The 27849-nt window shown below is 42.5% G+C and overlaps 2 protein-coding genes across 4 annotated transcripts in view; one reads left to right on the top strand and one right to left on the bottom strand.

The window, feature by feature from the left end:
• The first annotated feature begins 1089 nt into the window (after positions 1–1089).
• LOC140319711 (probable ribonuclease ZC3H12C) lies at positions 1090–7403 on the top strand. The gene is made up of 5 exons (XM_072397467.1): positions 1090–1941; positions 3254–3393; positions 3512–3746; positions 5245–5351; positions 5579–7403. The coding sequence occupies exons 1-5, from the start codon at positions 1172–1174 to the stop codon at positions 7084–7086; spliced, it is 2760 nt and encodes a 919-aa protein (XP_072253568.1). The 5' UTR covers positions 1090–1171; the 3' UTR covers positions 7087–7403.
• Positions 7404–11451: 4048 nt separating this feature from the next.
• Positions 11452–27849, bottom strand: part of LOC140319710 (radixin) — a 37813-nt gene continuing 21415 nt past the window's right edge. For 2 of the 3 annotated variants that reach the window (XM_072397464.1, XM_072397465.1), the window contains exons 3-15: positions 27544–27627; positions 24351–24446; positions 24043–24165; positions 21765–21916; positions 21507–21590; positions 20953–21099; positions 20450–20546; positions 20204–20367; positions 18113–18243; positions 17002–17162; positions 16576–16668; positions 15260–15469; positions 11452–12573 (exon numbers count right to left, since the gene is read on the bottom strand). In XM_072397464.1, coding sequence (XP_072253565.1) covers positions 12409–12573; positions 15260–15469; positions 16576–16668; positions 17002–17162; positions 18113–18243; positions 20204–20367; positions 20450–20546; positions 20953–21099; positions 21507–21590; positions 21765–21916; positions 24043–24165; positions 24351–24446; positions 27544–27627 — 1707 coding nt within the window. In that variant the 3' untranslated portion in view covers positions 11452–12408. Of the gene's footprint in view, positions 12574–15259; positions 15470–16575; positions 16669–17001; positions 17163–18112; positions 18244–20203; positions 20368–20449; positions 20547–20952; positions 21100–21506; positions 21591–21764; positions 21917–24042; positions 24166–24350; positions 24447–27543; positions 27628–27849 lie in introns of those variants that run through there. The other variant, XM_072397466.1, reaches the window with a different exon arrangement.

Raw genomic sequence — 27849 nt, 5'->3', positions numbered from 1 at the left:
GGAGTTATTACTCTGCGATCAGACAAATTAGTCATTTTGCAAATACTGTGACGACATTAGTTCTTAATGTGGGTAACAGACTTTCTCATCTTGATTGTTAGGTTGAGAAACGAATGCGAGCACAGGGAGTTTGCAAAGATTTCACTTGAATTTCTGTTGTTTTTTGCAGCTTACAATTAATCTTTCCCTTTGCAGAAGGCAATGATATTGTGTTATTCTCATGAAATTGTAATTAAACATGCATGTCTATTAGAAAATGCAAAATTGTGCCATTTATCGAAGAAAAAAACAAACTTTTTACTGTTTTTTTACATGTTTCCATTTAAATAGCTTAACTTTTTTAGATTATTTATGCTCTACATGACATTGAGGGAGGTTTGTCTCTCCTTGTCCTGCACATGCAATGACAATAAAGGAATTCAGTTCAGATCATTAAAAAAAATCCATATTCTTATATCTTAAAAGAATGTGATTAAAGTGAACAATCCGTGTGTAAACTTTACATTTCTTGGCAGGACTCAGTTGCTAATCCAGCGTGTCTGCATCCCAGAAATGATCATGCAGTACAAAGATTACACTCGTTCTTGGCTCGTGTGTCTGCTTTTATCAGTCTAACTGCGGTTTGTTTTACAACTGTGCTGCTAAAATGCAAATCAGCTGACCTGGAACCGCAGGTGGAGGAGGTTACACACTTTTATTTAAATGAAATTCCACAAAGTGTGACCTTCCCCTTAAGTTTTGCATTTAGTTATCAGTGAGAAATGTGTAGTTACCGAGATCTCTGCAGGCAAATTAGGTGGTTGTATCCGGCAGACTTTGTTTCAACACATCCCAGGTAAAGGAAAGCGATGGTGCCACAGGGTCGGTTCTGCTTTATTTACTCAAGCAGCAGTTGTTTGTTTTGAGGGCTTGTTGTAGATGGCTGAAAGAAGCAGAGTGAACTCAGCAAAGTGAGATTTCTCAACAGCAGATTTACTCTTATTCTGTTTGCATGTAAATTTGTTTTAATGAGCACGGTCGCCTGAAACTGAACCATTTTCTTCTTGTGTTTCCTTCAAGCTTCTCTTCCAGGACCAGTGAGTGAGCAGTTAGATATTAGCAGAAGTGGTGGGGTCAATCAGGTACCTGGGAGGTCACGGAGGACGTGCAGCTGGATGTATGAGAAGGCTTCATGGGCCTTAAGGACCATCTGGAGGATGGAACAGGCCACATCCTCAGCCTGGGGCTGGATCTGGACTACCTCCACGTGGATGGTGCTGAGCGGCAGGGTAGCCCAGGCATTGTGACGGGTTCTGGAGTCTTACAGGTTAGAGGCGGTGCCTCGAGTGAGAGCAGTGGAAGCAGAACTAGTCTTAGTACTCATTCGAGCTATAGCAGCAGTAGCAGTTGCAGTAACTTTTCTGAGGAGAGTGCCATCTCTGACAGTGAAGATGAACGCCTCCAGAGTGGGTTTGGCTCTGGCTCTAAAAGTCTACACCGAGATCAGCCTCGCCTTCACCAGGCAGAGTCCTCCTCAAGCTGTCAGACAGTCAGGCTGGACCTGGCATCAAACCTCTCCCCTGGAGACCCCCAGCAGCTAGAAACCTTACCTCCTTCTGACCCCATCACAGACTGCCGCACCAAGGTTGACTTTGCCCTCAAGCTAGGCTACCCTGAGGAGCTGGTGCTGCTGGTCTTGAGGAAACTGGGCCCAGATGCACTTATCAATGACATCCTGGGAGAGCTGGTCAAACTGGGAACCAAGACAGAGATGGATCAGGAAGTAGGTGCTGTCTCCCAGTCTCCTTCCCCTTCTCTGTCATCCTCTTTGGCCTGTTCTTCCACCTTCTCCTCCTCCAACTCCTCTCTGGACTCCTGTCGGCTCCTGTTCCCGACCCCCTCCCTGGAAGACAAAGACAACCTTCGGCCTGTCGTTGTTGATGGAAGCAATGTCGCCATGAGGTGAGGAAGACATGTTTGGACAGTGTACTCTGTGTTATATGCATGTATAGCATAAAAAGAGAAAGATTTACTATCACGACTGATGCATGTCTTCTTTGTGTATAGTAAACAACAGCTGATTATCTGGGTGTTGTTAGCAGCTAAAATACAGAGCCAAATTAAGCTTTTACTGGTTTAAAACAGTGTACAATGTTATAAATTGTGGTAAATTTATGGTGGAGTTACAAAACAATCTAATTATATGCCACGATACATGAACGTTAAACTTAAATTCACATCCCACATATAAAAATAAACTAGTTGGCCACCTTATCATGACTCAAATGATGACTCACACAACGGCTGAATGACAGTGCAGCAGGTTGCTCATTTAATGAGGACCTCATCAGGAAACCAGCAACGGGCCGCTCTGCTTTTGCTGGTGTGTAAACTAGAAAATTACCTTTCAAGCATTTTTCACAATTATTTCCCTTTGTAAAGGGGTCAGGAGCCAGCCTGCTGCGTCTGCTTTGAACACACTGGAAACCCCCAAAGCTTCTGTGCATTAAGAACTGAAGCAAAGGGCTCTCGGCCAGGCGTTATGTCGAGTTGAGAATGTGTTGAAATAAATGGGAAGATGTTAGTAAATGCTGTGAAATCGCATAAAACTTACAGTTCTCCTCCTATGACTTACTTTTAAACAATCTACTAGTTAGTAATGCACTATTAGAATAGAATTACAATGTATGCACTGCAAAATAAAGGTGGAACTGGTGTCTCTGCCACTGACATCTTACAGTGAAACGCTGTTACCTGCTACATGTTGGAACTGTACCACACATGGCTTTCTGGTCTCTTTCAGTTTGTGGTTTTTGCACTTTTTATCGGCTCAGTCTTCTTTAATGTGGTACACTTTAATGAGCCGTGTTGTTCAAGCTACAAGCGTGTGCTGCGCACCACCTCTGCTAATCATGACATGTGTTGTGGTTTCAAAAGCCAGAGAGTAAATAGTTCAGTAAAGCACAAACGTTGGAAAGGTTTAAATCGACGAGAAGTGAAGAGACACACAAAGTGAAACCTGCAGAGGAGGAAGAAAAACCCAACGTCTCAGCTAAAAGTACTACTGTACCCATCAGGCTGTGTGTAGAGCATCGTTTTGCTGTCTACAATCAGCAGGCTTTTAAAAATAATGCTGCAATACAATCATTTATTTAGAAACTAGAGGCTATAATCAGATTACATCAACCAGATGATGACACGAACAAAATGGCATTGTGTCGTACTTCTTCTTCACTTCCTAATGTTCCCCAAACATTTCTTTCTGCTCATGCAGTCATGGGAATAAGGAGGTGTTTTCCTGCCAAGGCATCCAGCTGGCTGTTGATTGGTTTTTGGAGCGAGGTCACCGTGACATCACTGTTTTTGTCCCGGCGTGGAGAAAGGAGCAGTCGCGGCCCGATGCTCTTATCACAGGTAGCAGCTCCAGCAGTTTTAACTGATGATTTTAGGTCAAACACACAGAACGGAACGTTTGTCAGCTCCCTCGCAGACTGTTTTCTGTCTTTAAATGCGACCCCCTCTGCTTGTTCAGACCAAGAGATCCTGCGGCGGCTGGAGAAAGAGAAAATCCTGGTGTTCACGCCATCTCGACGTGTGCAGGGACGCCGTGTGGTTTGCTATGACGACAGATTCATCGTGAAGCTGGCCTACGAGTCAGACGGCATAATTGTTTCAAACGACAACTATCGGGACCTGGCCAATGAGAAGCCGGAGTGGAAGAAGTTTATTGATGAACGCCTGCTGATGTACTCCTTTGTGAATGACAAGTAAGCAACTCACGCTAAACGAGAACTAACTATTGGAGAGTGCAAAGATTCCCCAAAAAACCCTGGAGAACGTAAATGGAAACAGAATTCAGTGATTTGCAAATCTTTTAAACCAATTTTAAACAATAGAACACAGAAAACATTGCTATATTTGACTATTTCAAGGCAAAACAGCTGGAGGAACACGTTTCAACTGAGCACATCAGCAACAAGTCAGTAACACGGCTCGGAATAAAAAGAGCACCTTAGAGAGGCAGAGTCCTTCAGAAGTAAAGGTGAGCAGAAGCTCAGCAATCTCTCTAGATTGCACACACTTACATACTTCATCATCTACGGTAAAATATCAACACTTTAGAAAAGATTCAGAGAATCTGGAAACATCCGGGTGTCTGTGACCTTCGGGTCTTCAGGCGGCACAGCATTAAAAACAGACATGATTCTGCCCTGGAAATCACTGGATGAGCTCAGGAACACTGCCAGAAATCATGCTAAACAGAAATACTGCATCTGCAAGGGTCCAGGTGCTCGACTGGCACCTTTCTCCAACCGAAAACATCTGGCCCATTGTACAGCGCAAAATACCCAGAACCGCTGAGCAACTAAAATCTTATATCAGACATTAATAGGACAAAATTCCCCAAAGGTCCAGAAACTGGTCTCCACAGTTTCCAGATGTTTCCAGACTGTTACACAGCGGTAAAGGTGGACCTGTCCCAACTTTTGTGGCTGCCAGCATATTCAAAATGAGCTAATAAATGAAATATTAAAATGTGTTTCTACTGTGAATAAAACACTGGTTTTTCAGATTTGGAAATGACGGCATTCTGTTTTTATTCACATCCAAAGCAATAAACTAGGGTTATATACTGTAAAAATGAAACAATAATGGAAGAAAACCCACAGAAAACTCATGAAAACAGCTTTGCTGCTATGCATTTGTCATTTAGACTTCAACTTCTGTCTTTAAAAACATTTAATATGTGCCTAAACAGTAAAGAAAATGTCTATGATGTGCTAAAAGTGAGCCAGCACTTTATCGCTATCTATGTTTATCTGCACGACACAATTTGCAAGGGAACTTTTTGACCACTTCCGACAGACTTACAGGATTGATCACTTCAATGCTGTTCTATTGATCTTTATCACTTCTCGTTGCTTTTGCTCTACTGATTAAGCCACCCTTGCACAGGCTAAAGAGAATGCTACCTTCTCCTTATTTTGGGTGGTTTTGTGTATGATTTAAGAAGCAGGAATGTTTCTGGATGTAAATATGTGTAAAATTAAATTAAAGAGCTGCATCAATCTGCATTATCTCTGGTATAAAGGGTTATTCTGGTCTAAAAGCACCTCTGTAGGGAAGATATCGATGCAGACTTAACTGTGAATATCAGCATTATCGACTCGTTTATATGGTGCAAAATAAAATAAAAACTTTCAGATGTAATTATTTTTTGAGAAAACTTGAATTTGGATCATATTTTATTGATTGTGTTCTCAGATTCATGCCACCAGATGACCCACTGGGACGTCATGGACCAAGTCTGGAGAATTTCCTGAGGAAGAGACCCGTTTTTCCCGACCACAGAAAGCAGCCGTGTCCTTATGGTAATATACGAACATAATTAACTTTTCATGATAGCAGAGGGGCTGTTATATTTTGAAAATCATCCATACCTAATAAGGAATAACTGATGTGAAGAATTGTGTTTTAGTATCTGCTTTCCAAAGGCTCAAAGTAGTTAAACTAAGTAAATATGCTAAAAATACTGCTAATTAGTGAAGGTGTAAAACAGCAGATTAATCAGAATTTTTTACCTTTTTTCTTTAAATAGCAAAGAAGTGCACATATGGCCACAAGTGCAAGTTTTACCATCCAGAAAGGGGCAGCCAGCCCCAGCGTTCAGTGGCTGATGAGCTCCGTGCCAGTGCCAAAAACTCATCCACTGCCTCCAGAGGCCTGCTGGAAAATGCCCTGATGGTAAAGAGCCAAAGCACTGGTCAGTTAGAAGAAACGACCGAAGCCGAACCAAGACGGAGCTATAAATGGCCAAGTCAGAGCCCTCAGAACTCTGCCCCTGACCTCACAGAGGACAGACTCCAGGTCCATTCTAAAGCAGAAGGACGCAGAGGAAGCAGCAGCAGCAGCAGCAGCAGCAACTGCAGCAGTGTTAATGTAGGGCCTCCCGCTCCAGGGGGGCCCCCTTCAATAGGACATCTGGACCGATGGGAGTACGCTGGGAGAAGCAGTGGAGGCGTCTCCAGGTTTGCTGGAGCTTCTGGATCAAGCCAGGCTGAATCTTACCACAGATGCAAGTCCCCAGAGGTGGTCTACGGCTCTCTGGTTAAAGCCTATTCAGGCCTGAGTCTAGTGGTGCCACCATCCTCAGAATATCACTTACCAGCTGACCTGAGAGCAGGTTCTCTGCCATCAGACTGTAGCAGTGATGGAAGTGTTGGCTCAGATTTTTTCTCCCCCAACCCTATGTTAGATGATAGCCCTAAGTGCCACCATCACCACCGCCACCACCATCATCACTACGCTGGACAATACGCCCACGTCGCAAGCCATCTTTCTCCTGGACTCAACCAGCACTCTCCACATCACAATTATGCTCTTCAAGGCTTGTGGAGACCACATGGGTTCGCCATGGATGACCCTCTGCCTACTGTTAGCTCTCAGACATCTCCACATCCCTTCAAGACCACTTCAGCCTACATTCCACCCCAGCAACAGCATCCATTGCTCAGCAGTATTCCCGGGGAATTACCACCTCGTCCACTGCCAACATCCACTGCTCATTCTCAGCCTCAAAACTCCCCCCTCGGCTGCAATTTGATGGCCTCCCTATGGCAGGAAGGTGGGCTCCAGGACTCTAGAGTGTATGAAGGATCACCACTTTATTCTAGAAGAAACTACTCTGAGCTAAACCAGTGTCAGACAAGCTGGGACCCTAATTATCAGCCATCCACTAAGCCCTGCTATGATTCTTTTTCCTATAACAGCTTTCCATCACTCCATGGGAAGTCTTGGCACTCTCCTTGGGGCCAACAAGCCCATTCATCACCCTTTGGCCTTTCAGCATCAAATCTTCCGCCACTCCCACAGCAGTCTCTTCCATCCATCAGTACCCACAAGGGCCACCTGCCCCCAGCGCCCCAGCACTTGGAGCCTTCTTCCCTGGGTCGATACCAAGACCTCAGGGAGAGGGTCTTTGTTAACTTGTGTGGCATCTTCCCTCCAGATCTGGTCAGGAAGGTGATGACCAAGAACCCTCATGTGATGGATGCTCAGGAGCTTGCAGCTGCCATTTTGATGGAGAAATTGCAGCATGTTTCATGAACGCAAACAGAAGATGAAGTTCAATTTTCATCTTCACCCTAATGATTAAAGTCCGGTTGGACATCCACAAAACAAAGGCACGAGATCTGAGGAAACTTGGATTTTTAGTGGATTGCTTATTTTCACTGCAGGGAAGTCATCTCACCAGTTAACGGTATTTTTGTAAAGGGAAGTCCCAAATTGCCATATTGTTTTCTGTAAATATGCCTCTTTTTCAGCACTTAAGTTGAGGAAATGTTGGGGTTGAATTTGCTTTTGGCTGCGAGTCACATCGTGGCAGACTTGGCTTTTAAGGGTTTTAATGGTGACAGTGTTGTTCATTCTAAATTTATTTATTTGTTACATTTTAAGTTATTCGTCTGTTGGCACTTTTTATTACTTTGTGTTTTCTCCTTTTCTTTTTTTTTTCTTTATTTTATTTTTTTAAATGGGGCAATCATATCAGGGTAAATCAGTGAGTCCATCTCAAGCCTGTGCTGTCCATCGGAGGAAAATATCTTAATCTGGCAGTCACTGACGTCAACATGGGGCACATAAAGCATATAAACTTTTCTAAACATTACAAACACTTTTCCAATTCTATTTGACGCTTAAATTGGCTGAACAAATGGAGACAAATGGATCAATTGTTGAAGCGTGTGCTAACAGGTGGCAGAACAGTTGTGAGATTTTGTGGATTTCCCCTGCAGGGAAGTGAAACTTGAACGGCACCAACAAAAGAAGACAGCAAAAACTCCACTTGAAAACCCCAACTGGCGTTCACCACTGAATAAAAGTTGTTTCCTCTGCTAGGATAACCGTGTGTGCTGACGCCACGGTTCATAGACTCAAACTGCTTTCCATTTTTAGGCAACCGAAATGATCTAAATCATACCAAGTTGACAGGCCAAAATGTTTAGTTTGAATATTGGTTGGTTCTTTTTTAATTTAAATACGTGTTAATTTATTACTTAATGTGTGTGAATGCTTGTGGTGTCATCACTGGAGTGTAAGACAAGGTATAAGGGTGTAAGACACCCGAGACGAGGTGCTGCCTAACACCTGGGCTTTTACCCATCGATTAAACATGCAGGTGCAAGTGCAGGTTGGCAAAACTTCTTCAAATTAAAACCTTCGCAGGTGATTCATTAAACAGCCATTAGCACGTCGGTGGGAACATGATAGTTTTTAGCTCCACAGACTTTTCTCAGGGGTGATTATCTCACCGACTGAAGTAAAAACCAGTGGTTTGGTAAAGAAAAAAGTCAGAAGAAGTGAAAGCGTATATGTGGTTAAGTGTTTTAATTCATTCCTGATCTTTAAAAACTTGAATTTCAGTGTTGTTGAGCAGCAATGGCAATAAGCTTACAATACTGTTTTTTATCTCCAAATTATCTGCCAATTTAATTATTACCTAATATGTTGGTTATTTCTGCGTTTTAACTAAGCCGTTTCGGTTTCCCTGGAAACATATATATATATATGAAGAAAATATGAGGCTGCCAGCATTGGAATGTTTCCAGAAAATCTGCGATATTCAGTGAAATACAGAGTTATAAGAACACCGCGTTAACTCGTTTGGCAAGAGCTTGAATGTATTGTAAAGATCTCGCACTTCGGCTATAACTCAATGAAATGACTTCAAATTTAAATTTATTATGTGCTATCCCTTTTAAATTATTTTCAAGTTTTGTTCACTTGACGTAACAGACTTTGAGCTGGACTTGTTGAATGAAATAATAACATTAATCCAGTTTTTATGACGATCTCCAGCAGCGGGGTTGTTTTACTGCACGAGGAGCTGAACCTAAAACTCTGGCCTGGTTGAAATTATTTCTAGTAACCAGATAACACCTCTCTTTGTTGATACAAATTGTATCCTATAAACTTTTTAAAAAGATAATTGTTTTATATGAAAATACGTAAAAAAAAACTAAAAAACAAAAAAAAAAAGCTGAATATTTTCTATTATTTGGCAGACTTTTGCCATCTTTGTTACTGGGGCTTTTGAATAAGAGGGTCTTTTAAATTCCCTTTTTTCCCCAATTGTAGGAATGTCTCCAGTGCTGTTTTGGGAACAGTTATTTTCCATGCTGTCGGTGAAGTGATGATGAAATGACAAAAACTTTTTAAGGTTAGTTAGGTGGAGGCTGCAAGCATCAAATGATTAGGGTTACTGTTGATGAATGTAAAGGTTTGGTTATATTTCCATTATTCAGGAGACGTATAGAAGCCTGCTGGCATTACAGTCCACCTCGGATGAGAACATGTCTGAAGCCATAATTGTCTGGAATAAATTTAAAGAGGGTAATGTTTCCTCTCCCAGACATCTACAACAACAAGGAACACACTTAATTAAAAACACCGGTTTCCTTTAATGGCACAAATCATAGTCTTTAAATAAAGTTGTTACCCTGCTTGTCTGGCACTGTGTGCTAGTGTTTGCCGCAGGGTTTAGAGACTTAATTGAACAAACCTCTGTGGGTGTTGAGTTAAAAGCTCCTTGGTTATTAAAACCATATTTATTGTATAAGGTTCAACTATTTTTCTATTACCAATAACTTTTGTGAAAGGCTATTTTATTAATTATATGTGGGTTTTGTCCTTAAGAAGGGATCGTAGCCTGTGGGAGTCATGCTAAATAGAGGGGTGAAAACAATGCTAACTGCGCTAACATCATAACATAACACACATTGTGAATAGATTTCTACACACATTTTACTTGACTGAACATGAAACAAATTTCTGCTTTAAATCATTTACCAGTACAAGTTTAGTTAACATGGTGCCTGTACAAATGTTTAATTTAAATGTTCGTTAGCTAGCAACGTGCTACCGTGTGATAGACTTCAAAACTTATGAATTGCAGTTGTTCAAAGTCATTTTCACCCAGTTAGTTGTAGCTTTTGTGTTTTAAACAAACAAGTAAGTGGAGTAAATCTACAGAAAATTGCTAATTTTTCACAGAAGTTATGAGCTAAACTGCCAGCTTTTTCCCAGCAAAGGTACAGGAATCAAGGGCTTTGCACCTGCCCCAACATGCAAAACTTACACAAACTATTCTTAGCCATATATATGGACAAACACCTTTAACAAAACTAGAACTGCTTTTTCCTCCACTATCTAGTAAAAGATTTACATACCTATAAACATCCATTTTGTTGTTGACAGCTTGTTCATCAATTTTTCTTCAGCAAATACTTGAGCTTTAAGGCAGCTTTCCCATTGTTATTCCTACTATGTGTCATCTTAAATTAGTCTCAAGCCGTCCTTGAGGTTGCACAGAGGGGAAAACATGGGTTTTCCGTCGTAATTCTGCACCTGTTCACATTCTCTTGCCTTCTGTTGCATAAATGTGATTTACAATTTGCTTCGAGCTCAATATAAAACACACATATAGTCATTTATGTGTGGTGTTTTGTAGGGTGACGCAGTTTTAATTAGTGATTATTACATGGAAACATTTTATGAACTCCATCATTGAGGGAAAATCATGAAAAGCACAACATGCACCATCAGGTTATTCTTTATGACGCGCTTTAACACAGCTTCAGGGGACCTAAGCCAAGAAAAAAGCTGTTTACTTTCTGATGTTTCCCCTTACTCAGGCCAGTGGTGGTTATATTAAACCAAAATAAAATGGGGATTAATGTGTTTGACCGTTGCTGCTTTTTCAGTGAAAATTAAAAGAATCCGAGCAAAAGATGATCCAGATGTGCGTGTTAGAAACCCAAAGCTGATTCGTGTTTATCGGTCGTGGCAAAACCAGATTGGATCAAAGAATTGTGCACAACCTTGAAAAGTATTGGTGAACCCAGCCCAGATAGCTCATCCACCCCAATGAAAACTCACTGGGTTTAGAATTAGTTTAAGCTCTGCGACCTTTGATTTTAGGACGTAAAAATTGAAAAAATATATATATTTTCAGATTTTTTGCATCGCATAATAACGCCCAAAACAAAAACCGGGAAAACAGATTTGATTTCACTCCAGATTCTGGAAAACTATGGCCAAATGACATGTGTTGACTGTTCTTGTGTATGATGTAAACCTGACCAATAAATCTCTACTCAAGCTTTCACATTACTTGGCTTGTGTACTTTGCACATACATATTTAGCAATTATATGCTTTAAAACGACTTAAAAAGACGTGCACGTTCTTTCTATGACATGCATTTGATTCCATAGTTAGTTTTTGATGGTGAACCTAAGTGTTTTCCACAAAAACCTGCTTAATCAAATGATCAAACATTTATTTTACAGAACAAATATTATTTCAGAGGCTTGATTAAGTAAAGGATGTAATAAAGTCATGTTCACTGACGTCGATAATAATCAGAGACCAATTTCAACCTTTTGGGAGCAATGAAAAGTGCTGCGAAATGTTCATTTAATGTCTTCCCATTTTATTAAAAAAAGAATCTTAAGGTTATTTTGTTTGCTGTATCAGACCAATGAGCAAAAACAGAAAATTCACCAACAGGAAAGTCATCAAAGACGAATTAACTTTGAGTAGCAAATACAATTTTCGTATCAACGGTGTGCATCCGAAGGCTCTGGCTCAACTGGCTTTAACTACAATAGTTATTCTAGGACCAAACTCTTGCTGCATGTTTGGAAATATAAAGTTTATGTTGGGGCAAAATATATATCTGAACAAATATCTCAATGGACAGAAAGAGAACAGTTAAGTATATCTGGTTTGCATATCTGTTCGCTAACAACTTGCAGCGCGAGCGTTTGCAAACTCATTCAAGAAGAAAAGAAAACCGATGTAACCTCAACAGAAAGCTGAGCCGTCCCTAAAGAAGAACAAAAAAAAAAAGAGAGAGAGACAAAGAAAAGAAACAAGAGAAATAAGGCGTTCTTATTTAAATCGTTCAGCTCATGACAACAGAAGTAAAAGTACGAAATGTTAAAGCGTGCCGCCATCATCAACAAGCTAAAGCTACAAATGGCCTTTTTATTTTGTTGAGTAAAAGCACAACCATTGTCAAAAGTCTTGTTATTGTTAATCATCATACATGCAAGCGTTAAAACTGCCAGTAATGTACATGGGGGGGGGGGTGCTGCTTGCTGTTGTCCAGTACTTAAAGGACCTGTGCTTTGTTGGGTTGAGGGCGGAGCTCTAAAAAGCAGGAAGCAGGGCCACTGGCCAACTGCTGCCAGGCAGAGCTTTGGCGAGGCTGCAGAGCCCCATAGCTGGTCGTTCTCCTGGGTAGAAACAAGCAGGGGGGTCCTGGGGGGGCAGCAGCTTCAGGCTTTTACAAGTAAAATGAGGCGTTGACATGGCAATGAGACTAGCACTCTGTTTCCAGCTTTATGTCAACCTTCTTTCTCGCTCACATGGACTCAAACTCATCAATCCGCTGTTTGGTGTTGCCCTGGCGGATCTGGCGCAGGGTTTTGTACTTGTCTCTGCCTGCCTTCACATTCTCAGCGTGCAACATGTCGTTCTGGGTTTTCTTGGTATCATCCCGAGCTTCAGCCAACTCTGAGCTCAGAGCCTGGACAGGGGAGAGAGAAAGGGTGCAGCGATGTGTAAAAAAAATCCCATTTCATGATTAAAACACTCACACGCCATAATTAAGTCACTGACTATTCGCCGTCTTGTGCCAAAAGGGTGACGAATAAACCTTTGAGCCTCACCGTTATTGTTTTTCTACTTTTACTTCTTCTTCTTCTCCTTTCTTCTGCCATGGGAGTCTATGGCAGCCCATAGAACCGTATGGTAAAAAGTTGATTAAGGAGGGATTCATCTTTCATTTCACCGAGTTACATGTTGACAGTAAACGCGTTCTAGCGCCACCAACGGGGCAAAGTTTGCGTTACATTAGTGCATGTAACTTTTGAACCGTTTGTCCGATTTTCGGAAACCGTTGGAATCCGTGGATCATGACGACGTCAATTTCCATCGAACTAGATTTTCCGCCATTTTGGATTTTGTTGAAAACCTTAAAAAATTTTCAGCGGTCACAAATTTTGACCGATTCTCATGAAAATTTGCACATAGTATATTTGGACCAATCCGCACAAAAGTCAGGAGATGGATTTTTGAATTTCGACTTTGTTCGCTTGCTACAGCCAATCAAACGTAGCGGCGACTACGCCAAACAGGAAGTGAGGCCATATCTCAGCAACAGTTTAATCTTTTGACATCAAACTTCTAAAACAGACTCATGACTCGTTCTTTAAGAGTCACAAGAATTTTGGTGACCTTTGGCCTTTAGGGGGCGCTATATTTAACAAAAATGCATTTTTGCTCATATCTTTGGACCCGTTGGTCCAAATTTCACAAATGAGGTACCGTTGGAATCCCTGGATATAGCCGAGGTCAACGAACCTCATGACGTCATTTCGCGCCATCTTGGGTTGTCCGCCATTTTGAATTATATCTAAAACCTTCAAAAAGCATTACAGGATACCCAGATTGTCTGATTTTCACGGGACTTGACACATAGAATCTTCAGACCAAGCCTCACAAGCGCTATCACGTGGTATTTTTAAATTCGCTTCCGTTTGCCCGTAGCAGCCAATCAAACTCAGCGCTGACACGCCAAACAGGACGTGAGGCTGTATCTCAGCAACCGTTTGATCTTTTGATATCAAATTTATAACACAGACTCGTGACCAAGTCTTTAAGAGGCCCAAGAATTCTGGTGAACTTCCACCCAGAGGGGGCGCTATAAGCAACAAAAATGCCTTTTTCTCATAACTTTGGAGCCGTTGGAGTGAGGCTTTATCTCTGATCCATTGATATATCGATGCCAAACTTGGTGTATGGACTCATGATGCCTTCCTGAGCAGCCATAGGCTCATCTGCTATGTTGACTTGGACCCCCGCATTCCTTTTAGCTTTTAAAACCCATCAAAACTTTTATTTGAAGCCTGTCACACGATATCTCATGTTGACAGTGCTTATACTTGACAAAGATGAAAGATTTAAGTCTCAATAATAACAGCAGCCTGCATTTCTAATCTCATAAATCTCAATAATAACAGCAGCCTGCATTTTTAATCTCATAAATCTCAATAACAGCAGCCTGCATTTCTAATCTCATAAATCTTAACTCACAAATATGATGCAATTGTTATTTGATAATTAGTTACTAGTGAAAACCTTCCCTCTCAACTTAACTTTCACTGGTTTCTATCAGTTTGTATGAGAGCTTTTCATGTGTGCATACAAGCTAATTCTGAATAATGTCCCCTGTGGCTCCCCATATGGACGCTGGCCCTCATATCAGCACCTTTTCACAGCAGTTTCAGTGTGTGGGCGACGTATGACAGCCTTAATACAGCCTAACCGTTACCGTATGTTGGCTGATGCAGATGAAAGTCAGAACTTTTTTTAAAAACGTGCCAACCATGCCTGAAATTTTAGATTCACGACCACTTGCAGAGGCGCTGCTGCTCAGCAAAGCGGACGCCATGCCGCCAACGTTAGGCGGGACTTATGAACACATCATCGAAAAAGCACATTTGGTAATAGTACCGAAAACAGTTTGTGAGGCCTCAGAGTTGCAGGTGGGTCAGAGTTTGGGTTTTTAAAATGAGCTAAAACCCGTTTCTGTGATGTGAGGAATGTTTAAATGTACAGTAGTTCCTCTCTTTTGCTATTTTCTGGAAGTGATAACAGCTTTGTCCACCTTTGCAAATTATTTGCGCTGTATTTTCATCTGTATCTACCATCATCTGTGACCCTTAATGACCCTGAATGACCCTGAATGACCCTGAATGACCCCGAATGACCCATTCAGTCCCTGCAGCTTGAGGCATCCTGGAAGCTGTTCTTCTGAGAATAAAGTCTGCACCGAGGCCAGGTTCATATTTCACAGGCAGCTTAAAAGTGATCAGGAGTACTGAACACTTGTCATATGCTTTGGGGGCCTTTTGATATTCCGGGAAAGCTTAAGCAGGCAAGTACTTGATTTTGAGCTACTCTGACAAACTTTTGGCTTAAACTGGAGACACTGACAGTGTTTTGGCAACATGATTTCTGAGAAGTAATGCCTCTCTTATAGCGGTCCCTTTTAATAAGTTTATAATTATTCGGTCGCTAATGGTGCGTCATGTCAGTTTGAATAACAACTTAGTTAGAGCAGATATAAACAACTGATCATACCCAAAAAAAGGCATTTTAACTCCTCCTAAAGGCCACCTGTGTCTTAACCTTCCACATTGTCCCTCTACCTGTAGCTGCTGCTTGACTCGTTCGTTCTTCTGCGCCTCTGTGATTCGCTCCTCCTCGCTGCGGTGGCTGGTGACGCCTTCGCTGAGGAGCTCGGCGCTCGCCTCTGCGTTGGTTTCATCGTGTTCGTCGTGTTCGGGTGCCGGGGGAGACGTAATGGCCGTCTTCAGCTCCTCCCTCGTCTTCTCCAGGTCATCTTGTGCCGACAGAGCCTGGAAGCAAAACGCAAGTCTTCTTTTAGGGAGACAAAGACGGCGACAAATGGAGGCGTTTAACCCGTGACGAAAACGCAGCATTTAATCAAGGGAGTCATAAAACAGGTAGAAAAACAGAATTACTCACAGTACTGTGATACTTATACACCATCTTTTGTTTAGGAGAACAATGTCCATCTTAAAAGGTCACATTTAATAACATTCCAGCCATGGCCAACGCCATTCGTTGTTTAATGCAGTTTAAAGGCTATTTTTAAACCTTATTTCTGGCATGAAATACGTTCATCTACTCCCTGAGAACAGTTGGTGAAAGTCGGCGTCCTTCAGAAGATATTTAGATAACTGGAGATCCATATAACGGAGTGAACGGGGCTTAGAGGATGCAGCCTCTAAATAAGGCTTTATCTGTCTTTATTTCACCAATACTTTAAGAAGAATGAATGAATGAACGTGTGCTATAGCTCTGTTAGCTCATAGCTTCCATGTTGTTGTCCTCCAGGGCTCAGGGGCCTTTCTACATAGGCGCCTACTTGGATGATGTCATCGACTCACGCGCTCGTTTACTCCGGGCTCTGAGACGGTCGGCTAACTTCATACAGAGTTAGCTGCTGCTAGTTTTGTTCAACATGTTAGAACATTGATCAGATTTTGACGACGACTTTGAGTACGATGGACGTGTTTACCGTTTTAAACCAGAGTCTACGGATGAGCAGCTCCTGGAAAGGAGGACGCAGAAGCAGAGAGAGGAACAGCTGAATAACAGACCGCGAATCGATGCTAACTGGTGGTGTTTTTGTGCACGATGTTTACTGATGCCAACAGAGGAGGAATGCTTTGTTGCTCCAATAAAGACAGATAATGCCTTATTTAGAGGCTGCATCCTCTAAGCCCCGTTCACTCCTTATATGGATCTCCAGTTATCTAAATATCTTTATTTTAGACTTTCACCAAACTGTTCTCTGTGAGCAGATGAACGTATTTCATGCCAGAAATAAGGTTTAAAAATACCGGAGTTCCCCTTTAATTTAGTTCACAAAAGCCTCATTAAACAGGAAATAATGTGGAAACCTTTCACACACACATTTTCATAAAGATTACATTACTTTGTGTTGCCATTCTGACGCTTCCTCTTCTTTTTTCCTCTTTGCCTCCTCAAGCAGAGCAATTTTGGCCGTGAACTCCGCTAACTCAGCAGCCTGTTGAAATGAAAGACACCCACCAGCAAGACGTTACAACACTGGAGAAGAAGACAATGTCAAAACAGAGCAAAGCAGAGGCTCTCCCTGATGATGTGGATGGGTTTAAAACCAACGTGGCTGAATAGAACACGTAGGATTTTTCACCAACTGTGACTGTAAAGAGTTCCTGAACAGCTGCTGCTGCATGAAACCTGCTCTGCGAGTTATTGGTTTGTGGTTCACGATGATTTAAATGTACCAATAAGTGGAGGAAGAAACCAAAAGCAGAGCCTGAATGAATAAGGAGCGCCTGCTGGATTTGGAAAAGGAGACGGATGTGTGAGCGGGTACCAGCTGCTCCTGGGTTTTCATCTGGTCGGCGGCTTGCTGAGCCAGAGTTGCCTTGGCCTCTTCTGCCGCCTGCCTCTCCCGCTCCAGCCGCTCCGCTTCCTCCTTTGCTCGCTTTCGTTCCTGCTCCAACTCCAGCGCCTTGCGGGTCTGCTCCTCCAGCTCTGCGGGGAAACGCGAAGCACAGACATGACTCACAGGACCAGCTGCATTAATGGTTTAATCAGCTTCACTGTGGGAAGTGCAACAAGACTTTTTCAGACTAGTTTTAAATGCATTCTTCCCATTTAGCTGCTTTCTTGGATGAGTTTGTTGTTCTTTTTAATCATTGTATCCAGTCAACATGGAGGCTCCCATTTGTCTGCAGTGGAGCTTCTGCTTCATGTAAATTCACAAACCTAATCTGATTAAAACTACCTGCTCAGTAGAAAGTGTGTTTCTTGGCTGACGTTTCAGCCACAAAGAATGTGGTAAAGCATCTGCAGTCTATGAGAAACAAACACCGTTTAGACGGTGTAAACGGATCACATTTCCTCCGAGGAAGGTTAAAGAAGTGTGGCAGATTAGAAGCATCTCATTTTCAGCCATTATTCATTGTTGTGACATAGTAGAGTAAAAGAGTAGCTGTTAAATACGTAAAGATAAGCATTTATGAAACCAGTCACTGGCCATTACTTTCTGAATTTCAGTTTCTGATACAGAAATGTTTTAAACACCTAATAATGAGCTGCATCTTCTTCTTATTTTTAAAGAAAAAGATAGAAATTAGATCTGTGAGATGCTTTTTGCTGCGTATAAACAAGCTGCTACACAAGAATTGAGTCTAAACAAACAAGTTCACCTCTTAATAACCTGATAAAGAGAAAAAAGGCTTGAAGTTTTCACATTTTTTCCAATACCTGTTTCTAAACGCACTTCATCATCAGACCTAATAGGAAGTCTGGGTTTAGACTCACCACAGAAAAACATTTAGGCTAACGGACGGGAGTTTCAGAAACATACAGCCAATGCTTTAACCACTGTGTCATCTATTAAAACAGAAATGACTGTAGAGCAGTAGATGAAAGAAGAGCTTTAATCCTGTCCCAGCTCACAGGACAAAGGCCTTTCGTACCTTTCTGAGCTCTCTGCGTCTGCTCTTCGATCTGCCTCAGCCTCTCGATCAGCTCGTCTTTCTCACGCTCTATTCGCTCCTTCTCTTTCTCCGCAAGCTCCCGTTTTTTCTTCTCGTTCTCCAGCTGTGCTCTATCAAAACAGCACAGAAAATAATCACCACGCACATCCAGGTGGCCATCGAGTGATGGTTCTAAATGTCAGTCATTTCTGGTATTTTACTGGTTTTTGTACTCCACAATGACCACCCAGCTGGCTCTGGGTTTACTTTTATTCCCCCTAAATATCAGGCTCATTCATGACAAAATTCCATGTGAATTTACATGCACATTTATATAAAATTTACAAAATACTGTCTATTCATTCATTTCAGAACATCTTGCTACTTATGGACAGTGCGATAACATTGTAATCTAACAGTTCATGATGTCTGAGACGTTTAGTGAACCTAAACTCCAGCCTACCTACGATGAAAAGATTCATTTCACCCACCAAACATCAGCCCACACCGACAGCAACCAGTCACCTTATCTCTTGCCAACCAACAGAAACGGACTGATCACTGCTGCTTGGTGTGGGGGTAAAGCCTGCTGTGTCATGCATTTACACTTCTGTAGAATAGTATTTAATCATTTTAATATCTCGTCTCTAACAGAAGGAGAACCGTGTTTTCTCTCCAGCTGTAACGGACGCTCCGGCACTGACAAACTCAGCAGGAGGAACATGAGAGCGATTTAATTTTCAATGCAACACCGCCCCCTGCTGTTCACACAGTGCAACACTAACAGACAGATCCATGCATTCAACACTGGCTCAAGAGTTACCTCCAAATATCTTTTTAGATATACACTCAGTGTTTGATCTGGTTAGTCAACCATACAGTTGACAAATTCTGAAAATGAGACATTCACCTCATTCACACGCTTTAAAGAACAGTTGGAATAAACTCTTAAAAGTTTGGTTGGTTTTCTTCAGTTTTCAGGCTACCTTCCCATGGGACCAGCTCCCAGTTTGGGTTGGTCCGGCATTCCTTTTGAATTAAGTGTAAAACTTTCCCTTTTAATAGAGCTTATAGTTGATTCTGGTTTTAAACCAGTCATGCTGCTGTAAAACCAGGTTGCTAGGGGCAACTCCCATGATGCACTGAGCACCTCTTCTCTTCTCTCTGTTTGCGTGTGTTGGTCTGAGTTTATTACAAGTTGTTTTTCTCCCTGTAGCTTCCTGCAGGTATCTTTGACCCCAGAAGAGCTCGGATTTGTGCTTAACTAACTGTCCAGTGTTGCATGCTGTTATAATATCTCTTCCTCAAGGTTTACATTCATAATCAACTTCAGGAATAACAGTTACAACCCAAAACCGGGCGTCATACACGATTTCTGGAAGTATTTCATGTAAATTCTATCAGGCTTCTGGTGAAAGTGTTAACAGTTAAATAACTTGTGTTCACTCTGGCAAAGCAAAGGAAAAGGGATAATAAATCAATCTGCTTTGCTTCCCTCAGGTGGTGGCATCATGCAGCCCAAAGGAGAACGAACCGCTGGTCAAATTCTGCCATCAAGCAAGGCTGCTTCAAGCTGACATTAGTCTTTAGGTTTGTGCTTCTACTGTTTCTGGCGTCACCAGACCTTCTTCATGAGCCCATGTGTGGCAGCCTGCAGGTTCCAGAGGCTGAACTGCTGTCTCTGACATGTTGCTGCTACTAGGAGTTTAAATGTTTTTAACTATCTCACATCTCATTAATTAGTCTGGTGGGTGAACTGGAAAAGCTTTCGCACTGAAATTGGCTGTCCTCCCTGACACAAATTGAGCTGGAATCGCCTCCCTCGCCTTTTATGTAAATTTCTTCTCTGCCTTGTCAGCAGGTTCAAAGGGAAGTTTGCCTGAGATGTCTGACTTTTTCATTGTGAACTGGTGCAACACCAACATATACAGACATAGTTTACACAGAGGATTTGGATTGAGAGCACTTTAAAGAACAATCCATTTTGTTTTAATATGAAACCCATGAAAAAGGAGACAAACAAGCACAAAAATATAGTATTAGAAGAATGAAAAATCTATATTTCCAGTTCAATAAGCACATGAGGTGTACCTCTCCATCTGTTTGTGGTGCTTCTCCTCTCTGGCCTGAGCCTTCATCTGCTGCACCTCGATGGTGTCTGGCTTCCTCCTCCTCATGTACAACTCGTGGTTCCCCATGCACAGCGCCAGGATGCGCTTGTTGATCCGCAACCGAGGGGCGTAGAACACAAAGTCCTGGAGGAAGCAGGTACAATAAATACGAGGATTAAAGAGAGAAATAAACTCCTCGCTGAGACATCAGTTCATCCACACTTACTGGAGCTTTCTTGTCGATGGGCTTGATGACAAACTTCTTGTCGTTGAAGGAAATGTTTCTGATCTCGCTCCAGGGGAAGCCGATCTTTGGCGACAACCTGAGGTGACAGTGATGAAGTTTTTACCTTTCAGACGCCAGCTGTCAACATGAGCAAAGTCAGGAGCGTTTTCTCATCTCGACTGCATTTATATCTTTGTTCACGCCTGTCTGTGTGCCAACGGTTCCTCTGCTTGCCTCTTTCCGACCAAAAGAGGGCGCTATTCTCAAATAAATGCAGGACCAACCAGGAGAGCTTGAAAAATTCATCTGATCAAAGTAACCAGTTATCATATCTAATTGTAAGAGTTGCAGAGGAGTTGAGAATCTTCCTAAAATAACCTTGACATTGATGGAAGCTTTCAGTGTCATTCATGTCCTCATGATGCCATTAAATAACACAACATGGACTTGTTATTCCTCAAAAACAGATTATCTGTGGGATTATATGTGTGTGAGCTGGTTACTTGTCTTCATGCTCATAAATGTTGAGCCCCAAGGCGTCGACCCCCAGCCACAGCTCGGTGCCCTTCTTGTTTTTGATTTCGAAGTAGTTGACGCCGTACATCTCCAGGTCCTGAGCGATCTTCAGGTACTCCATCATGGCGTCCTCCCTGCACACGCACACACACAAAAGCTTTACTGTCACGGGCTCCGTTTCGATCGAAACAGCGCGTCAGGCGCCATCTTTAGCTCGAGGCAAACAAAGCAGGACGTGGAGCGCCATCAGAAGTCTGAGGTCACACATGGCTGTAATAAACATAGCGGTGGTTGCAAAGAAAACCTCGAGGACGGCGACAAACAACTAGAATACCAAAGAAAAATGTGATAAATCTATCTTGTTAGCCAGTACCGACCATGTTCAATGTAAGCAGGAACAGCTGATCTGACTCTGCTGCTTCCATCGACCTTTTCTGTGTCAAACTTCAAGTTGTTCATTAAAAATAGCAGAACTCTCACTCTAAGAGTCTAATTATGTGGCAAATTGTGAGGTCTCCCACAGGCAGGGAGAAGCCTTCACCTGAGCATGCTTCTGTGCTCCTCATGCCAGGTTTGTATTCGGTCCTCCCACTGTTCCTTTGTCAACTTGTGCTGCTCCAGAACTCTGCGGGACACATGCACACAGAAGAAAAGGACAAATACGGGTCATTCTGTCCATTCTGAGTCAGACTGAGTCACAGTCTGAGCAGACCGGGAATCAGAGCGTCAGCTTTAACAATGTTCTGTCCACAGCAAAGATGGTCATCTAGAAGAAATCACAATATCTTAATGTGTCTACCTCTGTGGCAGGAGCCGGTCGGATGCCAGGTACCCGGGTTTGTGAACGTCTTTGTTGTAATCTCCATACTTGGCCTGGACAGCGTAGGATGCCAGCAGCACAGCCGTCTCTGGAGGACAGTAGTTCTCATCATTCAGAATGGCCTCCTTCACCTGCAGATGCATGCAGATGAACACACACTCGGTCAGAGCTGGTCTTTAGTTGGAGGAAATGATCCAGTGAAGATGATTAAGTTGCATGATTTCCTGGGTAAATGATCCAAGCACAGAGGCAGGTACGCTTTGACTTCATGACAACACATCTCCACTTTAGCTTTAGCCCTGCGCTTTGCTTTTTCCATCATCTGCATATTGTGCATGGATGAGCTTATCACAACTTCATCTGACAGCTGCAGAGCAGCAAGGCGGCGGGTGCAGCAGTTTGGTGAATGTGCAAGAGCTAAAATTAGATGGAGCCCGGCTCCAACCGTAGTTCAGGTTGAATAAGGGATAAATGTGAAAGGCGTCAGGACTTTCCATCTCCAGAGCAGAAGGTTCAGGGGGATTATTAGCTTTACAGCACATCTGCGTGTGTCCGGGTCACATTATTATCAGCAGCAGCATTTAGTGTCCGGCCGAGCCGGCCGATGGGCGTTTCTTCCTTCTTGTGGTAATTTCTGCCTCACATGTCTTATAGATTAGGACAGACAGACACTGCAAAAATGTGTTTATCTTCAAAATTCACTTCTGAAAAGCTGCCCAAAAACAAACAACAGGCACCAAGAACCTAAAAAGAAACTAAAAAGGTCTGACAGTTTCAGTTAGTGGTGCTAAATCGCAGACTGCGTGCGCTCCGTCCTCCCAGCCAACAGTCGGAGGAAGAAGCACAATCCCCAGAGCTGGGTGTCGGTTCAAATCATGACGGCACAGATTATAATTCAGCATCATGGAAACAAGCCATGATCTGACTCCTCTGCTTTGTGTAAGATCACATTTGAAAGAATAGTTTTATATCGTGAAGGACTGCAGATTCCAGATGTGTGCACCTGCAGATGTGCTTCTGAAACTTTGATCTTACCAGCTCTCTATCAGTTTCTCGGCTTGTGTTGCCAGTTTTGTGAACCACTTCTCAGTTTTAATTTTCATTTTCTATTTAAACTGAAACATCTGGACATCCCCAGAATTTGTCCCGGTGTTGTTGTTGTAGAGCTCATCATGCTAAATTAATTCAATATACAATAAAAAGTTACTGTTGCAATTGAAAAACGAATATATGTGGAGCTAAAACTCTTAATGCATTTGGGCTAAATTAATCTTTTTATGAAATGCAATGTAGAGAAACTGCATTTTAAAGTAACCTGACCCTGTAATCTGTAAGCAGCGTTACGCCACCAAACTTTGAAGATAACCGCTTAAATGCCAGTGTATTTGACATTTGCTAAACTGTCCATCTTAAAGGATCGTTGGTTATTTGCTACCTGGGGAGTTTGCCATTAAAGCGACCTTTTGGGGGCTTTATAGGTCAAGCGGAAACATCGGTCCAGTGTGAACTCCCTGCAGCTTTCCAAATTCTTCTTCTTCTTTTTTTTAAATAAACAAGAAATGTGTGTTTTGAGCCTGACCAAAAGCAAACGCAGAAACAGGTCAGCTGGAACGGCCTTTTTGCAGACTGCATTAGGGATCTCCATCTGGGACAACAAGCTGATTGACCCAACGACCCTGCATTATATCAGCTGGCCTCCTCGTCCACACGTGGCAGCTCGTTCACATGTGAGAGGCTGCTCTTTGTTTAGTATGTGGAAGCAGTTGGAGAAAACTAAATATACAGCATTGAGAAATTGTTCCAATGGTTCTTCCATATGTATGGAGAGCACGCTCAGTTTTGGTCGTCTCCTCCAGCTGATCTTAGGAGGTGAAACTCCACTTTCAGAGCAGCACTATGGACTCAAAATGGACATTTATCAGTTGTGGCTCCACAGCTGGGATCACCCTCATCTTTGGACATATAGATAGACCAGGTCGGGCATCGATAGGCTCCATTCTTTGGAAAAAAGAACTAACCTCAGCTTCCTGAGGTAAAACAGTCCTGTTAACTTTCTCTCTGTGCCTGCAACTCCATTTAGTTTCCATCTGGTCTTTTTTAGGGAAGCTGCTGGTAGCTCACACTTGTTGACCTGATGTGTGTTTTGGGTATCCTTGTTTTCCTGAGTTTTTACACCTTATGAGGAGGCTGTGAAGTTGGGAAATACATCAGGTAAGAATAAGCTGGAGTGACCCTTGAAGACATTTTGAGTGAATACCTGCAGGAAGAAGAGTTTCTGCGTGATCTCCTGGATGAGCTCCTCAGAAACATCCTCAGGGAAGAACTTTGCTCTGAACTTGAACTGCAGAGGGTTTTCCTTCTTCACATCCTGCTGGGTCACCTGGAGAGAACACCCACGAGCAACATTTCATCTTTCACCGTCACACACTGCTCTTACAAGCCCATAAGAGCAACTTTCAGACACTTTAGATGGCTGCTCTTAGAGAACAGAACGTTAAGATTAAGCTACACGATGGGAGAACATCTATGGGTCGATTGCTTGTTGTCACACTTGGAATTTCTCACCTTCTTGTTGAGCTTGAGCCACGTCACGTAGCCTTTGCTGTCTGTGTACTGCAGGCCGAAGAACCAGACCTCCCTCAGACCCACCGTCTTCACCACCTGAAAGCCAAAGAAAAGCTTTTTTTATTCTTTCCCGTTTGCAGGAACATGGTGAAAAACCGGTGACTAAGTTTGTTTTTAGACATTTTGTCAACTGCAGGTAATAATGGAAAACCTGGTGAAGGAAACCTTTAACCATTAGTTTCATGGTTTAGCATCTGTTCCATCTTTAGCTCAGGAGGCAGAGCAGTCGCCTACCAACCGGTCCCCACATGTCAAAGCGCCCCCGAGCACGGCGCTGAACCCCACTGTGTCGGCCTCTGGACTAAGAGGTGCTGTATGGGTCTGTGGGTGGATGTGACATGTAGTGTTAAAGCACTTTGAACGGAGCTGAGCATCGCCTCAGTGTTGACTGAGCTGACATGAGCCCTCTTCTTTGATTTAGTTTCCTCCTCTCTGGGTCTGCTCTCCCGTCTCTCAAGCATACCAGCTGCTAACCACAGCCATCATCCAGAGGGGGTGTTAACGTAATTTCCACAGTCAATACGACAGCAATCGTACTGCATAAATAATTCAGTCTCACGCATGGACACACAAAGACGTGCTCACACAAACCAAACCATGTATCAAATAATTAGAAGAAATGACAAAAAGACCCTCTAAAATACACAGAATACATCTGCAGACTCACTCCTACACACACTCCTGCACACACACACACACACATGCAGGACCTCCAGTGGGACTGTGGTACGAGGCGTTTGAACGCTCAGAGCCCAGCGTGCTGATCCAGAGGAGAAGCCGCAGAATGTGGATTAACGACTTTGGGATGAGAAACATGACAACATAAAAGAGTAACGATGGAAATAGAAAGCAGGATTCAAACTTAAGCTGCCTGGACTAGTAAACAGAATTTGGTCCCATGTTGGATAAAAACACTGTAATTAGGGCCCATCCCAGTGCTGATGTTCACAGGCAGGCTGTGCTTGATCAGACAGACCCTCCGTGTCACCATGGCTTCAGTGAGCTTCACTGAGTGCTTACATTCAGCTTTGAAGCCTTTTCATCAACGGGATCCTCTCTTCATTCATGTTAAACTTGGGAAATGAAAATTAAACAACCGTCAGTGTCAGCTGGGGGCCGCTTGTTGCACAATGCATCACCCAAGAGCTTCCTGAGGATGTGCAGCATGCTGAAAAAAGGCTGCCTGCTGAGGCTGATTTTGATGGTTAGTTAATAGTTCTGCATCAGCAACAATAATGAGATCTTTTCATTTTGTCAATGCATCATTCAATATGTCAGCTCATGACTTAGAACGCTGAAAACACTGACGCATTACCCACAAGTACACCTAATATGAAACCATTTTGTTCCCTCTGGTAATTTCAGTTTTGGTTTGTTTCATTCAGCTAAAAGCTCACATGTGAAAACTGCCACATTCGCTGAATGAATGACTCAAACAACACATTTGTTTCCAGGATAGTAAAATTGTTAGTTAAGGAAATGAATAAACCATCTGCATCGGTGCAGATAAAACTAAGAAAACTAAGAACTGGATTAAAGAAAATTTAAATACTTTAAAATCAAAGTTTTAACTTATTCACATATATATAAATATATGGTGTTTTACATCAGAAATATCATGAGCAAAATCAGCCCAAGTGTTCCGAGGCTTTGCAGATAATGACATAAGAAGCTGTTGCCGGGCAGAGAAGTTAGTTGGTTGATGTACCATTTATGGCGGTGAAGCCACAAAAATCTGATAAATCTTCATGTCTTACCTAAAGATGTTAAAAAAGTGGATTAATTTCATTTGGAGACACTGTGGAGTCTCGACAAAACACCAAAAAGGTCTGCAGTCTTCATTATGAGGACAGACGTCGGCCGAGTACATTTCACTCATAAACATCTGTTTTTTCCCCACTGAAACTGTCCAACTATTTACCCAGGAGACACTGATCAACCAGTACGTTTATTTTTCCAAATCCATCTTCTTTCTCTCCTGCAATCGAGCCACCAGGGCTTAGTGCCTCTGAAGAGGAGGGCCAGTAAGATCAGAGCGGGCACTGCCACACAACACAGCAAAGTTCAAACTAAAATGGGAAAACAGCTGGAGCCAAGAAGAGGTCAGCATCTGTCCTTATCAAAAGATTATGTGAGTCAGTCTGTGTATGGGACAGATTCAAGAAGACTTCTCTTTCCACTACTGTGTGTGATGGGAACCTTTAGCATAAAAGGATTCCACGTGGGTCTTATTTCTGTACAGTATTCACATAAAAAACGTCTTTCATGTGTGTTATAAGCTTTCTCATCTGATAGCCATCGTTCATCATTAATGTGTCAAAGCCAACAGTTTCCACCATTAAGTGATTGTTTATTTTGGAGATTCGTGCAGGAACAAATACTGAAATCTACCTGCAAGAAAACACGACTCTGCAGCATCGGCTCTGTGAGGCGGTATGAAATGATAAAATTCTGTTTGATTTATAAAGCACCGTCATCTCAAGGCACCCCAAAGATATTCAATCAGATTCATCGTGATACAATCATAATCCAACTCATTCCAAATGAGTCCAAAGTGTTTCATGTGTTCAGAGTGTGGCCGAATGATTTATTCTGACCGAGACAGACATTTAATTAAAACCAACAGCTGCTTTAAAAACCCTCATGTGATTTGATTGTTGTAAAGCAAAAGAAAGACAAAAGATTAACAACAAAGATTTCTCTTTTCTTTCTTTCTTCCCTCTTCTGCGTCACCACAACCCCAACAACCCCGACCAGTCTGACATGTACTGAAAGCTGCCCTTTTACTTCCCAGACAGTGCACTCACACACACACACTCTCACACTCTCACTCATCCTCCATCTCCTAAAACCTCCCCCTTCAGACAAAGAGCACTTTGTACGTCATCTCTGCACAGAACCAGTACCAACCCAAAACCAGCCAAGTACCCGCTGGCACACATAAACAAGCAAAAATGCCAGCATTGCTTTCCATCAGTGATACACGAATAACAAAGGATAACCCACAATGATGTGGCTCTTCCAGCAGGCTGCAGAGTTCAGGAAATGTGAGGCATGATTCTGCCTCTGGACAAACACAGCTGAACCCCTTCAGCTGCAGCCGGGGCTCTGAAAACATGCACGTGTCTCTTACCTGGTCAAAGAGCTGCTTGCCTGTTGTGCTCGGCTGGATGGCAAACTCCAGCTCGGCATCCATGGTGGTGACGCGCACATTTATCTACAAAACAGAAACATAAATGACATAATCACACGGTTAGAGATGGGAATTGTTGAGAATTTAGCAATTCCAGTTCCATTATTGATATCGATTCGGTTCCTTTATCGATTCTCATCCAGTTATATAGTACAACTATAATATAATATATAACTCTATACATCTAACTTAGCCTCATTTCTGCAGTTCTTGTCAACTAAATGCTAATATCAGATGGAAATTATT

This window comes from Leuresthes tenuis, unplaced genomic scaffold, assembly GCF_036924035.1.
Source record: "Leuresthes tenuis unplaced genomic scaffold, fLeuTen1.0.hap1 SCAF_12, whole genome shotgun sequence".
Classification (NCBI taxonomy): domain Eukaryota; kingdom Metazoa; phylum Chordata; class Actinopteri; order Atheriniformes; family Atherinopsidae; genus Leuresthes; species Leuresthes tenuis.
This window is presented reverse-complemented; position numbering and strand designations above follow the sequence as displayed.